General features: G+C 33.4%; 1 protein-coding gene across 6 annotated transcripts in view; it reads right to left on the bottom strand.

Moving 5' to 3' along the window:
* Nucleotides 1–15,860, bottom strand: part of LOC136040265 (uncharacterized) — a 293,795-nt gene that overhangs the window by 171,185 nt on the left and 106,750 nt on the right. For all 6 annotated transcript variants that reach the window (XM_065724489.1, XM_065724490.1, XM_065724492.1 and 3 more), the window contains 6 exons: nucleotides 13,425–13,625; nucleotides 10,598–11,024; nucleotides 8,025–8,287; nucleotides 5,944–6,471; nucleotides 3,856–4,045; nucleotides 906–1,254 (listed from right to left, as the gene is read on the bottom strand). In XM_065724489.1, the coding sequence (XP_065580561.1) occupies nucleotides 906–1,254; nucleotides 3,856–4,045; nucleotides 5,944–6,471; nucleotides 8,025–8,287; nucleotides 10,598–11,024; nucleotides 13,425–13,625 (1,958 nt within the window). The remainder of the gene's footprint in view (nucleotides 1–905; nucleotides 1,255–3,855; nucleotides 4,046–5,943; nucleotides 6,472–8,024; nucleotides 8,288–10,597; nucleotides 11,025–13,424; nucleotides 13,626–15,860) is intronic.

Raw genomic sequence — 15,860 nt, 5'->3', positions numbered from 1 at the left:
TAGAAAAAAAAATTCAAGCGCTGCTTGCAGTTTTTTTCTAAGAGGGAAAAAAAGGCCTTAAGAAAAATTTTCCAACATGGAGTAATGCCTAATTTCTTTTTTGCCATAAAAATCTGGAACAAAGCTTTAGTTAGGATAGTGATTTTTCAACTAACTAAAGTAGAATAATTAGGCTAAAAATAGTGATTTCCATAAAGAGACTGTAAGAAAACTGACTGGTTTTGCATATATGGGGTGGGATGGGGAGGAAGGTGGTGCGACAAAAAAATTGTCCGAAAACGATGCTCTGAGCTATTATTTACCTGAGTAAATATTATTAACCCAAGCGTTATTTGTTTCATCTGTTGAGGGACAAAACTGTTTCCCAATCTCTTTTTTCGTGGGTAGGTTAATTGATTTAAAACACGGATGTTGTTCCACTAGAAAATTGGAAACTAACAATGTTACGTTAATTTCATACACTATAACCACCCCCCCCCCATAAAAAAATCTGATGTATTGGCAATCTTTCCAGTAGTCTTTACTTCTACCAATTAATTCGCTTAATATAAGAGGAGCGTAAGATATCTGATATTTTTAATATTCTATTCTGGCTTCTCCTAGACACTAGGATTACTACTCCCTTCAACCTCCTTCATGGATTTTTGGGAAAAAACACTTTCTACTCTAAGAGTGTTGAATAATGTTGTTGAATAATCATCAGAGGTGCACATACTGATAAAATTTGGAAGTAACTGAATATTCAGAAGTGGCTCACAAATTCAAAAATGTATTTGACAAAAGAATATACAATTCGGTCAGTTGGGGAATAAAAAAACTGTCAATAATCAAAAATCAAATTAAGAACTTTAAAATTGAAACGTCGAAAAATTAGCTAAACGCCGGAAAAGCCTAAAAACTCCTACCTTTACATCGTTTGGATCTCCAAAGAGGCCATCGTTGCATAAGCACACAGCCTCGTGGTTTTCAGCTACACAAAATGTATTGGGTCCACACTGAACGCTCTCACATGCCGGGAAACATTTTCGCGCATCTCCTTTTGCAGTCCCAGGTAGGCAAACATCAGACGTAGGGCAGTCAAGATCAGTTTGACACGTCAGAGGGGAAATGGGAACTTTACATCCAACAGTAGGGTCATTTGGTGAACCAGTCAGTCCATTCGGGCATTTGCAGATGCCTTCTGAACAAAGCGCATTTGGGCCACACTCAACAGCGTCACACGGGTTTTTGCATCGATTGTCTTTGCACACCATCCTGAATTGATAAGAAAATCATTACCGAGAAAATATTATAAGTTATACAAATAAGTACTATATTGTTATTTAAGAGGAGTTTTCTCTATTCATTAGTGTTTTGATATTAAACAGTTTTTGAATTTTATTCAAAATGCCATTCTAAATTCTTATGAAAATAATCACTAGTTATCTATCTATATAAAAATAGGTTGTATGTTTCTGTGTTTGTCCGCATATGACGTCATTATAACTATTCAAAGAGAAATTTTAGCATAAATCCTACAATGGCAGAAGAAACAGCCGAGGAAGCTGCTCAAAGTGTTAATGCCAAAAGGCTTGCGGCTAATAGAGAAAGTAAGAAAAGAAAGCGTGCCGAGGAATCACAAGAACAACGTGAAAACAGGCTTGCGTCTCAAAGAGAAAATGACAACCGAGACACCGGGACATAGGGAATATAAACGACGACCGGGACACTCAAAGAGAAATTACAGACCGGGACACCGGGACACAGGGAATATAAATGACGACCGGGACACAAGGACATAACTACAACGGGGACGCCGGGGGGCACAGGGGGGGGGGTATATAAATGACGACAGGGACACAGGGAATGTTCTATTAGCAATCACCATCAACAAAGCTCAAGGGCAATCATTAGAAAAATGCGTTAAACTAAAAACATTTAGTAAACTAAATGTAGCAAAAAAAAATCCTGAAATGCTAAGAAAACAATCGCCAAATAATAACTAGTAAATTAGACAAAATACAATAAACAACAAATCAGAGTTGCTTCAGAAGTGACGTCTTCATTTAATTATATTTCGATGTTTAACGAAGTCTTAATAACACTTTTTAACATTCTTTAAAAACATTAAAGAATATAGAAACAGTAAAGAATCAGTTTTTAATATTCTTTAATGTTTTTAATACTAGTAACAAATATCATTTCTTAAAAAAATATTCACTTATTATTTTCTACACTATTTATTATAAATAGAAAATATTTTTAAATTTTTCAATGAGTAATCATTATTATAATTTTTGTATTATAAATTTCTGCTTCTCCTGCACAAACTCAGCAATAACAATGACGCTATTAGCTTCAATCGCAAAAGTGCGCAATATTTCTATTCAGTTTGTTATGAAAGAACGGTGATTATGCGAAAAGAGAATATCGAGACAAAAGATTATGGGGCTGGTCGCACGTAGCTTTTTTCGGCATCGATTTGTCAAGAAAATGGCACCACTTTCAGCTTTAATAATTCTTCATGTTTCCGGTGCCGATTTACGAAAACGGCACTGAATTTCATCATGATCATCAGAAAAGAGAAATTCCTAATCATTTCCTCCTCTTCAACGGGAAAATCAAAAGAACTGAATATTAATAATAATAATAATAATAAGGATAATAATTAAACGTTTAATAACAAAAGAACTTCATAATTTAATAATGAATGAATTTAAAATTGAGATAATTTTTTTAATGAAATGAAAATTAAAAAAAAATTAACAATAAAAAATAATTAATAATGATAATTAAAGAACTAAATATTAAGTTTACATTAATCATGCAAATATTGATAACATGTAGTTGACCATTGGTATCCATGATGTTTAGTTTTAAAAATCTCGCGCAAAGGGCATTGTTTTCGTACTGTTATCATTTGCCCACTGAGCTACTGACTTCGGTGACCGAAAAAAGCTACGTATGTCGGGCCCTTATGCGTAACTTACAAAACTGGGATCTGGCACTAGTGTCGACAAAATAAAACTATCAACGCCATCTAGCATTTGGCGACACTTGGCATCCTTTATCAGTCTATTAATAAGAATAATTAATTTAATTAGTGTAATTAATAAATTTAGGATAGCAATAACTATCTGATTCTCCGTTCCCCATCGAAGAATTATTACAGAGCTTGACAAAATGCCTAGTGTCGCCACATACTCGTTGGCGTTTTTTTTTTTTTTTTTTTTTTGTTAACACTAGCGCCAGTTCCCACTCTTATAAGTTACCAATACTATTTGATCGAGACAAGAATATATTAGCCTTATATAGGTTAGCTTTATCCTCCTATCTCAGTTTATCCCATAAAAATGATAGAGCTAGTACTTTTATATGTCTTAATTTTTCAGGGCACATGAGGGCAGGCAAAACATCCGCACCATCTCAACAGCCACATGGGCACAGGCAAAAATATGAGCAGATTTTTGGAAAAATGGTGATGGTGCGCAAAGGGGAGATCGAGACAATAATATACTAGCAGTTTACCTCAAAAACATGATAGGGCTTTTTATATCATCCCTTTTGCTTCACTATGGTTTTGTCGACATTATCATTCTTTTCAGGTGTGAGTTTATTCTTTTTTTTTCTTTGTCTTTCCTTTTAGCTTTTTTCATCTTTTTATGTCGCTTTCCTGTATATTTTAGCTGTATATTCTAGTTGTTTGCATGATAGAGGGTTTCAGATGTGTAGTTTTTTCCTCATTAGCTTTTCTTAAACAATTTAATTAATTCTTTTTAAATGATTTCTGAAAAATTTTAAACTTCTGTTTTTGTGATTTTTAAAATGAGCGATTCTTTTAAAACTCTAAAAACAACATTAAAGAAACACATTTACCCGATGGCGCAAGGGGTAGATTCATCACAGGGGCAGCCATCACCCTCGCAGAGCAGGGCCTCCACAGGGGGCATACACATCATAAATGGGTTCCCAGTTGTTCCTTCTCTGCAGCGACAATCGAAACTGCCAATAGTATTAATACAGACAGCGTTCATGCCACATGCATCTCCGAGACACTCATTAACGTCTGTAAATGAAAATTTTATATATAATAAATATATAATACATATAATAATATATAATATATTATATATATAATATATAATTATATAATCATATATAATATATAATTATTTTCATTATTTTTTATTAATTAATTAATCATTAATTACTTTTATTATAATTATATAATACTTAATATAAATATATAATATATTATGACGTCTGTAAATGAAAATTTTATACATAATAAATTTTAATCTACCGATATTTGGTTATAAGAAAATTGTAAAAAATTTCTAGGGAACTCCATAAAGCGGTTTAATACTACTAACGCTGCGTGGTAGGATGTTTGAACATGTTAAAACAGTGAAAAAACAATTAGACGTCTCAGATTAAAAAATCAAGACTAAAATAAACAGAAGTGCAGATTAAAGCTTCAAGGTGGGGGATAGACAGGGACAACCCTTTCCCTGTTTTAAAAATGGGTAAAAATCGCCACCGAAGAGGGGCATTTAGTTAGATCAGGGTCAAGTAGCTTTCTAAAGAATGTTCCAGTAAAAAGTGGCTAAAATATTTTAAAAAGGAATGCTTTTACTGGAGTCTCCCTCCTACTTCCAGGTAGACATGTCTTATTTTAGAATTTAAATATCAAAAATGACTATTAAATCAAGAAACGGCAGGGTGTTTGCATCTGTTAAAATAGTGAAAACTCAGTTAAAAGACCCATTTATCAAAAGAATAAAGAATCAGGACTAAAATAAGCTCCCTTCCCTATTTTAAAAAAGTGGTAGGAGTGGTCACCGAAGAGGAGGATTCAGTTAAATCAGGGTCAAGTCTTGTTCTAAAGAAAGCTATCAATTTTAAAAATTGGTAAGAGTGGTCACCGAGGAGGAGAATTTCCAGCGTCAAGTAGCTTTCTAAAGAGAGTTCGGAAAAAAACTGGAAGAAAAATGTAGTGATTCAGCAACGTTTTATCAAATTTAATTTTGGACAAGGGTTTTTCCTTGTGCCTTCCTCCTCCTTCCATGTACGCCTGTCTTTTTTAGAATTTAATCTTTAATAAAAGCAAAAAGATTATTTAAAAATAATTATTAAACCAAGAAACGAGGATAATTTTCATCCAGTTGAAAAAAGCGATAGCGAAAAGAAAAAAACAGACATTTGAGCAAGGACATCCTCCAAGCTGTCCTCAGCGCTTAAGACAGGAAAAACACCTTTGGATGTTAAGTAAAGCAAGATAGGCGTATTTAGAACGTATTTATAATTTCACATATTTTTTATCCAAATAGAATCTTTCACAATGATTATGGCACAAAAAGAGTTATATCACTAGCTTCACTAAAAATGGCAAGAAATGGTCTTTTTCCTTTACGCCTAAGTGCAGGGGAGTGGGGGGATTTTTTTTTTGCCAAGACTAACTGAAAGGACATTCTTTCTAGAAAAATTTGAAAATAATGCTAAATAATTTTTTTTTTCGGCATTAGAAAAACGTGAAAACTAATTTGACATCCAAATAAGATTAATTATACCCTCCTATTAACTATGTAACTTTCTTTTCGGCCATCTTTTAACTTCTATTTGAAACTAAAAAGTTTAAAGTGAAGACAGCGAAATTTCAAATCCATTGGAATATCTTATAAATCACTGTTCTTCATCTAAACTGTACCTTTTTTTTAGCAAAATTGTCTTTTTAAATAGAATAAATACGAAAAATTAGCATTAAAATTATTTATATTAAATTTTAATTTGGATAGATTAAAACTATTTCACATAAAAGGTTAGCTTTTTAAATACAATCTTAGACCAGAAGATTTGGGTCCTATTTATTATACGTTTTTCAGCGTGCTTTCTCATATTAGTATTATTAACATTTTCTCATAGGGAGGGGGGGGTGGATATCGACAGCAAATATACGGTTCGTACCTTCACACATGATGTAGGGATTTCCTTGAAAACCAACTGGGCATGCGCAGTCACTTCGTCCTCCACCATGCCTACATTCTGCGTTAGTTCCACAAACGCAGCTCTTTTCAGTTGTTCCACAGCTCTCATAGGGGTTACCACTCAGGCCAGGATTGCAGACACATTTATTTGGGGAGCCATATTCACAGTGAGCATTTTGACCACATGATGGAACACATATTGGTGGTAAGACTGGAGGTACGCATAGCATCTCAGGATTTCCGATAAAGTATGGTAGACAGACGCAAGCATTTGAGTTTTTATCACATTTGGCGCCAACTCCACATGTTATGCCTTCACACCGCTCTTTGCACCGGCCACCAACACATACTTGTGGCTCTTGGCATGGGTTGCCAGCTGAACAAACATCTAATAGACACTCCCCACCAGGGAAAGGGTTGCCATTATACCCATCGGAACAGCTACACGTTGGTCCATCGCTTGTTACTATGCAAACAGCGTTTGGTGCACATACGAAGTTATCACAGACTAAAAGACAGAAGACAAGTTGCATTACTATTGTTTCTGATGATCAAATATGCTATTGTTTTGGCACTTAAAGGTTAGTAATGTTCCTACACCATGGGCTATTAGAGTGGGCTACAATACGTGCTATACACGGAGTAGTCATAGACTGAAAAACAGAACATATGCTGCATTATTATAGTTTTTGATGGTCAAATGTGCTGAAGTTTTGGTATTTAAAGGTTATTAATGTTCCTAGAACATGGGCTATTAGAGTGGGCTACAAAACGTGCTATACACAGAGTAGTCATAGACTGAAAAACAGAACATATGCTGCATTACTATAGTTTTTGATGGTCAAATGTGCTGAAGTTTTGGTATTTAAAGGTTAATAATGTTCCTAGAACATGGGCTATTAGAGTGGGCTACAAAACGTGCTATACACGGAGTAGTCATAGACTGAAAAACAGAACAGATGCTGCATTACTATAGTTTGTGATGGTCAAATGTGCTGAAGTTTTGGCGTTCCTAGAACATGGGCTATTAGAGTGGGCTACAATACGTGCTATACACGGAGCAGTCATAGACTGAAAAACAGAGCAGATGTTGCATTACTACTGTTTGTGATGGTCGAATGTGCTGAAGTTTTGACATTTAAAGGCTATTTATGTTCCTAGAACACAGGCTATTAGAGTGGGCTACAATACGTGCTATACACGAAGTTGCCATAGACTGTAAAACGGAACAGAAGCTGCATTACTATTGTTTGTCATGGTCAAACGGGATGAGGTTTTGGTAATTAAAGGTTAGTAATGTTCCTAAAACATGGGCTACAAGAGTGGGCTACAATACGTGCTGTATATTACGGATCACCAATAGCTTTGTACGATCTGTATCTCACATAAATACAAATGTGAAACAAAAGAGTATTATATTGCATTGTACATACTCCTTTAAACCCTTGTTAGAACCGTTACTCAAGGTGTTTTTCATCTTTGTTTTTCAAATTTAAACACAAGTTACAGACTGAATTACAATTCTCAATAGTTAGAAAGTACATACATTTGATCCTAGTAGTGTTACAGATCTGACAGGGGCGCTCATAGGGGCAAGGGCAGGGTGTTGTGGGGAAGCAATTTTTCTCCCTAAACAGTTGTCAAAATGTGTTTTTTGTGCTTTCACTGAAAAATCGAAAAAAAAAATCTTCCTGGATCAAGAGATGCATTTTTTACGTTTATCTGTTCAAAAGAAAACGATCCAAATCATGATTATTCAGTATGGTTTGGCAAAAGCCTAATTTGCCTACTATAAACCAAAACTGCAAGTTAGGACCTGCCATTTTATAAAACTACCAGTCGCCTTTTCCTTATACCCACTCTTGTGCTTCAGCAATATACTCACTACCAGTACTTAACATTACCCACCCATTACATACAGAATATACAAATTAAGACCTACTATTTACATAATTACCAATGAACCCTCGTTAAACTCACTCCTGTGATTCCAGAATATAACCACTACCGGTGCTAGATAATACCCTCCACTAGAAGCCAGCTACACAAACCAAGACTTACCGTTTACACAACTGCCACTAGCGTCCTCCTTATACCCACTCCTACACCGACACCAAGCAGCATGGTCTTCAGGTTCACACTCAGCATTGGGTCCACACGGTATTGCCGTACAAGGATTTACGCATTCTCCTTTAATGCAAGCCAATTGTCCGTCACATTCATCATCTTGAAGACACTTGGAAGATGTTCTAGACTGGCCTTCACATCCTCCGTTATAGGCATCGCCAATAGCAACACTGTCCTCGGGACATTTACATTTATATCTGAAAAATATAAATAATTATCGCTCAAAATATAAATAATAATTTAAATAAATAACATAAACAAAAGAAGAAACGTGAGTGACAATAATAGCAAAGGGTACAAGTAAAGCATCTGTGGCCAAACAAAAGCGGGCCGTCCCAAATAAGGTGAGAAGGGTCAAGGTCATAAGGAAGGATCTAAAGGAAATTGATAGCCCCTCATGGGAGGTGGTAAAGAGAGAGCCTTTGAACAGATTGGAATGGAGGAGGAGCATGTGCAGCTTGCTCGACTCGGGCACCTTGACTCAGGCTGCACTGAGTTATTATTAGCAGGAATTGTTGTCCTGAACAAGGTGAGCTTTTCTTTCTTTTTTGCAAAGCAGAATGTGGGACGGCAAACAGACCAGAATATTTTCGACATTACTGTCCTTAAGAAGCAAAATTACTACTATGCTGTCAACCAGCCCTCCCCCCCCCCTCTTCCTGACCTATATAGCAAATAATTTATATAAAAAAAATGTCTGCATTAAGAAAAAACTAGAATAAAATCTAATTACGCCTTTTTTTAAATCTAAATACTCCCATACACTTTCTCTCTTTCTTTCTGTCAAGCAGCCCCTCTCCCCCTTCCTGACCTATAAGCCAAATAGTTTAAAAAAAAATGTCTGTATTAAGAAAAACAAGAGTAAAATCTAAATACAATTTTTTTTATCTAAATACTCCCATAAACTTTCTCTCTCTCTCACTTTCTGTCAACCAGCCCCCTCCTTTCCTGACCTATATAGCAAACAGTTTATACAAAAAAATGTCTGTTTTAAGAAAAAAGTTAGGGTAAAATCTAAATACACTTTTTTATCTAAATAATCCCATACACTTCCTCTCTCTCTACCTCCCCCTCTGCTCAATGCTCTCTATTTTAATTTCAAAACAATGAGCATTAAAGTCGTTTGCCACGTATCTAGAAAATACATTCATATACATATATATATACTAGCATGACGCGTATCCAGATGTATTAGCCAAACCCGTTTCTATTAGACACAATATATGTTGCTCAATTTTACATTTATAAAATTCTAAATTATTTTTTACAAAATATTCCACATGACTTTTTAAAGGAAGTATAATTGATTAGCTAATCTTTAGTCGACAACAAGATTTATAACAAATCAGTACTGAGTGTTAGAGAACAGGTTGTGAAGGTCATTCTAAAAGTAGATAAAAATTCAAGCCAAATTCATGCCTGATGTTATCAACCAGGGGCCGCCTACACATCAATAATACTTTTAAAGATATTCGAGGAGTCTTGGGCAATCTTGGCTATTTGACAGCTCAAAAGATAGACATATTTTCACATTGATAAAAATTCATATTATTAATACCAGTCCTTATATATCAATAATAAAAACCATATATAATAAACATAAGTATTGTGCAGATTTCTAGAATATTTTTTGTTAAAATTCTAGTTTACCTACTTTTCGCTATCTTAGAGGGGGGTTAGATTAGGAAAATAAAACTTTCAGGGATCGGTCTACAGACTAAAGTACGTCCCGGGAAGGTATTTTGGAATCAGTACCTCCACTCTTTCAACTTCTAGAGGACCCTGACCTTTGATGACCTTTAAAATCTTTGTGTTATAAAAGTGAAACCTTGCAAAATAGATCTTTTGCTTAAATGAAGTACAACAAAACTGTTTTCAGCTTCACAACTTTGCTCAATCCCAATTTATGAGGCTTCAAAGATCCCCAAATACATTTCATAAATAAAAAAAAAGTCAATTATAGGGATTAAAATCCTATTCAAATAACAGGAATTGTATTTCCAGAGCTAGTACTGGAAAGAAAAAAACTGATAACCGAAATTTAAGGTAAAATGTTGTTTTGTCAAAATTTTAATTGGTCAAGTAGGCAAATTTCCAGGGTTCCAGGAAGCAAAAAGCAGCTAAACTAGAATTTTACCAATTTTTTTTTCTCGCTGGTGATTTTCGTTTTGTCTTTCTTTCCATCTCGTCTTTTTCAAATGATTTTGAATTCATTTCTTTTTAACTATCAAATCAGTTACATTTTTCTAAGGGGTGGAGGAGGTGTTAAAACAGAAAGTACATATTATAAGCCACAACTGATTAATATTTCAGAGGGAACTTGAGATCTGTTTGATAGGGGAGCCCCCTACCCTTGGAATTGTGATATTATAACCAAAATGTAGGTTCCCAGAGAAACTTCACATCCTCACCATTTCTCCAGGAGCTCTGCGCAGTTTCTAGCCCTACATGCTTTCTATCAGTATTTTTCTAGCCCTACATGTTTTCTATAAGTATTTTTTACTTACCCTCCCTTTTCATTGATACATTCAGCTCCATCTCCACAAGGATTGTCAAGACATTCATTTATATCTGTGCAGCCAATCATAGGATTTCCAGTGTGCCCAGTCTCACAAAGACATTTGGGAGGGTCAGTTGGGGTACACTGACTGTTCAGACCACAGGCAAATCTTTCACAGGGACTTTTGCATTTATTTCCATCTAAAGTATCAGAAAAATACGGAGGAAGACACATACATTCCCCTGGTTGGACACATTTTTCATTAGCTGTGCAGTCAGCATCTGATGAGCAGGATTGTTGGATTTGTGTGCAGGCTCCATTGATGGCTTCACCAACTGTCCCAATAGGGCAAGAGCATGAAAACGATCCAACGGTATTTGAACAAATTGCACCAGGGGCGCAGGCATTTGAAAGCGATTCACATTCATTGATGTCTAAAAAGTAGCAAAAAAAAGTTAAAATACTCAAATAAAACATAGGCTACGACTGATAAAAAATAATATCCAGAAAGGCTAAAACACCGCAAAAATAAAAACACTTAAATCATTTCCATGAAAAAGTATATAAATAAAAGAAATAGAGGGACGTACATTTGGAAGTGATTTACATTCATTAATATCTAAAAAGTAGCAAACAAAAACACTGAAATAAAATATTCTACTGATAAAAAATAATTTCTGTAGAGGCAAAAAGACCGCAAAAAAATAAAAACATATAAATCAAAACGAGTAAAAGTACAAATAGAAGAAAAAAAATAGTAGATACAATGATGTGCATTATGCATTTGAAAGCAGTCAACATTGGCTGATATCTTAAAAGAAAGAAAAAATAGGGTGAATATTCAAAAAATTTCTATAAATAATATAGAATAACGTAAAAAGTTAACGACCAAATAACAAAATGGAAATAAAACCAAGAAAATAAGAAAAAAGAATTGAAAATATAGGGGTAAACGCATTTAGAATTGATGTACGTCCGTTGAAATCTATAAAGTCAAAAATAAACAAGAAAATGCGTACAAAAATAGATGAATAATATAAAATAATAGAGAAAAATACTAAAAGATTGCAATAAAAAGACTAAAATGAAAATCAAATCCACTTAAATAGAAATAAAAAGAATTTTTCGTAAGAAATTGCATCAACGGCAGGCATTTGGAAGTAATTCACATTTGAGGATATCTTAAAAGTAAGATATTAAAAAGTATGAGCATTCGAATAATTTACATAAGTTTAAAACAATGATCATAACTGATAAAAGATTTCAACAAAAATAGTGAGATGAAATTAAATAAATAAAAAGTGTGAATAAAATGAAAAATCTAAGTTTCTGATGGCTTATATTTACTAGCTACAATATTGTATGTCCATCGATTCTTCTTTTTGGTTGACTGTGTTTGGGTGTACTGTTTTTCCTAGGTCTTAAGATGGGTAGGTAAGGTCTAAACCTTGCTCAAGTGCTTTCTTTTCAAACATACTAATGTAGGAAAACAGATTCCTTTTTATCAGATAAAACAATAAACTTTAACACAATAAAAAGATAGGATAAAATAAAGGCAATGGGAGAAAGATAAAGAAAACAAAAGTATTACATAATAGATATGGAACCAGAAAAGCGAACGAGTAAAGTAAATGAAGGATATAAGGAAAATGACCCCATCCCTGACAGGGGGTTGATTGAATCCAATTGGTATGATTGGATAAATGTAAGGATTTTCGATTTGCCCCTCCTTTAGTTTTTGCTGTTTTCTTTTAATTACCTAGAAAAAGAGACTTTCATTCATGCCAATATATTTGCCCCATAACTTTCTTAGGGGGTTCACTATTATTCTCCAGACGAAAACGCCAGATGAATATTCAAGAAGAATTAAAAAAGGGTAATTCACTATTATACTTTAGATTAATGAACCATACGAATATTCAAGACGAATACGCTTAGGTCATACTTGAATGTTTACTGCGATGTTAATTTTTAGAAAAGCGCAATTTTTGGCAATAAGGGTCTTCATCTAATTTTGTATTTATTTTTAAAAATCTTTGCAGTTCTAACATGCTGTAGCTAAATTCTCAGAGGTTTAATCCCAGTCCCTCGGAATTTGAAAGTAAAAAACTTCAAGATACTTTTACTTTAGAACCGTATCCTCCACCCAAATTTTCTAAAGCCTTTACCCTTTATTATTTTCCATGAACTTCCAACTCCTTTTAAATACTCTCTGATTTCAGCGAATTAAACCTCTCCTTTTTAGAATTTAGAGCATAACATGTTTTGTTTTTTTTGTTTTTCATATTGTTCTTATTCTCTTTTTTAGAAAAGTACAATTTAATAGTATCATTTTTTACAACTTCTTCCACAAATTTCATTACAATTAATTTGGCTCCTCTTCTGGTTATTATTGCTACTAACAACCAATCGCAGCTCCAAGGCCTCTGAGGCTGGCACAGTGTACGCTCCTTCTTCACCCACATCTGATCAAACCCTCACTCTTTAGTCTTTTCTATGCAGTTCCAACTTCCATTAAGTCCCCTAACTTCCTTTTAAGTGAATTAAACCTCTCCTCTGAAGAATTTAGAATATGAATCCTTTTGTTTTGTCATATTTTTCATTATTCCCTTTTTTAGAAAAGTACAATTTAACAGTTTCATATTTCACAACTTTAATTCTTCTGCAAATTTCATTACGATTAATATGATTTCATTCACGGTTCAGAAAAAGAGACGACGTAATAATAACCTCTCAGCAAATTATAAAAATGAACATTTACAAAAGTCAATAATTTACAAAAGTTTACAAAAGTCAAAAGAGAAAAATAGAATAAAAACTGTAACTAAAATTACCAGAACATGAGCCGTCACTGTTTGTACTGAATCCAACTGGACATGCGCAATAGCTGACGCCGCCGGCTATAGTGATGCACTCAGCTCCAGCTGGACATGGTTTGTCAGTGGTTGTGTTTTGGTGGCAATTGACTAATAAGCATGAGCCAGCAATTAACTGATAAGGAGGTTGACATTTGCATTCACCGTTAACAGAACATGCTAAAAAGAGGGAATAAAAAATAAAGAGAATTAAGAAAACCAAGAAATGAAAGATGAAGTGGGATTAATTATTAGCTGAAAAGAGGTTGACACCTATACTCTCTAATGTTAATTTAGTGTGTAATTTTATACCATACCGAAAAGAAGAAAGGGAAAAAGTTCAAAGAGGTGCGAAAATTGAAGGAATAAAAATTAATGCTTCAAAGAAGTACAACAATTGAAGGAATAAAAATTAAAAATAGAAGAGTAGGAACTGGTAATAAGTTACTAGTTGGTAAGGAGGTTGTCAGATAATTTCTGTAATCTAAGAACATGCTGAAATGAGGTCAGAAAAAAGAAAGGTAAAGATGTTTAAAGAGGTTATAATAAAAAAAAGAAATTTAGGCCGGTAAAAATAACTATTAACTGATAGCTAAGCAGGCAAGAACAGTTTCTATCAATAAGAAATGCAGACAATAGGAGAGATAAAGAATTTAGAGTTTCATTAAAATAAAGGAATAAAAATAGAAGCCACATTAACTGGTAATCATAATAAAAACATGTATGCTACTAAATAAAACTAAATTGAATATGTACTAACAATATATAGAATAATAATATGTAATAATAGTATAATTCGTAATATTATAATAGAATAATGCGTAATAATAATAATAAGTATATAATAAAACAACTATATAATTAATATATAAGTATATAAGTGAATAATAGTAGAATAAATCAAGTTTATAATATCATTGACTGACGTTAGAAAATGCTGGAAAGAGGATAATTTTAAGAGGTGTATTATAATAAAAGAGAATAAAAACTAGAACTAAGAGACATGTAAACTGTAATAGATATTAAATCATAAGGAGGTGGACATTTGCATTCCCCATTGTTACAGCTTACTATAAGGAGGAAAGAAAAGCATTTTAGAGGTGAAGCAATTAAAAGACATTAAGAGAATTATAAAATTAAGATCAATTAAAAATTAAGAGAATTATGAACTAACAATAAAGCTTTACAAGCAATGACAATACTTTTTTAATCTTGTAAACTTGAGCGATCAGAGGGGTTAAAAAACGAAAAAGTCATTGATCTGACAAATTTTCTGGAAATAGAACTGAAAGAATTCATTAAGGAAATCTATAACTCGGTGTCAGGAAAATTACTTTTTGAAAAAGCAATAAATTAAAACAGTACTATCAAGAGAAGTTGTCACGAATAACTACAGAAAAAAGAAAGAAAAAAGATAATAAAGATGAGAAACCAGAAAAAAAAAGTCCATAGAAATATAACTCACACTGAAAACATTATAAAAGATTATTACGATACTAACGGATTAATAACACGTATTTAATTCGATTGGACAAGGTATGTCAAAGTAAGGGGAACCTCACTCGTTTTGAATACGACAAAAAAAAAACACTTATGTGGCTTGGACCTGTTCTCCTAATGGAGAAGACCGTATGCCTAGAATAATTCTATTAAACGACAGAATACGATAAAAAAAGATAAAAAAAAACAATTCGAAGAATCAATTAAAAGAGGCAAAAGAGGAATATATAACAAAAAAATGCTACCATTTCGGAAAAAAATAGCTCAGTAATTAGATCTATTAAACAAAAGGGTAGAAAAATATAAACAAAGAAAAGAGGCAAAAAAACTGTAGGAAATAAAAGAATACAAAACAACAGGTAAGAAAATGATAAAATACTTCGAACCACAGAATAAGTAAAAGAATAAAATAAAATATAATTATGAAAAAGAGCTGAAAGAATAAAACCATTTCCAAAAAAGTCTGCTTCACAATTTAGCTTCGCACCATAGTTAGTAGAATAATTGTACTAAACAGTAGAATAGCATAAAATATATGAAAGAATAAAAATAAAATAACATAAGAAAGAACATGTAAGAAAGAACAAACAATTTCCAAAAAAATGGCTGAAATAATTGAGCTATATGAGTCAGTAGAATATATGAACAGAATAATTAAATGAACTAAATGTACGAGCAGAATAAAATAGATGGAAATAAACCACTTCTACTACTAACATCTCACCACAGCACCAAGCCGCCTGAGACCAACATAGCTACGCACGCTCTTCCTGTATCCCAATCTACTCAGAGCCTCCCTTTACACCCTTCCAAGAAGTTCCCATTTCCTTTAAATCTTTCTTTATTACATCCTCCCACCCCAGACGAGGACAGCCTGTTTTCCGTTTAGCCCTAGACGGTTGGCCGAAAAGGACA

Source organism: Artemia franciscana, chromosome 20 (assembly GCF_032884065.1).
Source record: "Artemia franciscana chromosome 20, ASM3288406v1, whole genome shotgun sequence".
Classification (NCBI taxonomy): domain Eukaryota; kingdom Metazoa; phylum Arthropoda; class Branchiopoda; order Anostraca; family Artemiidae; genus Artemia; species Artemia franciscana.
Note: the sequence above shows the minus strand (reverse complement) of the source record. Positions and strands in the feature narration are given on the sequence as shown.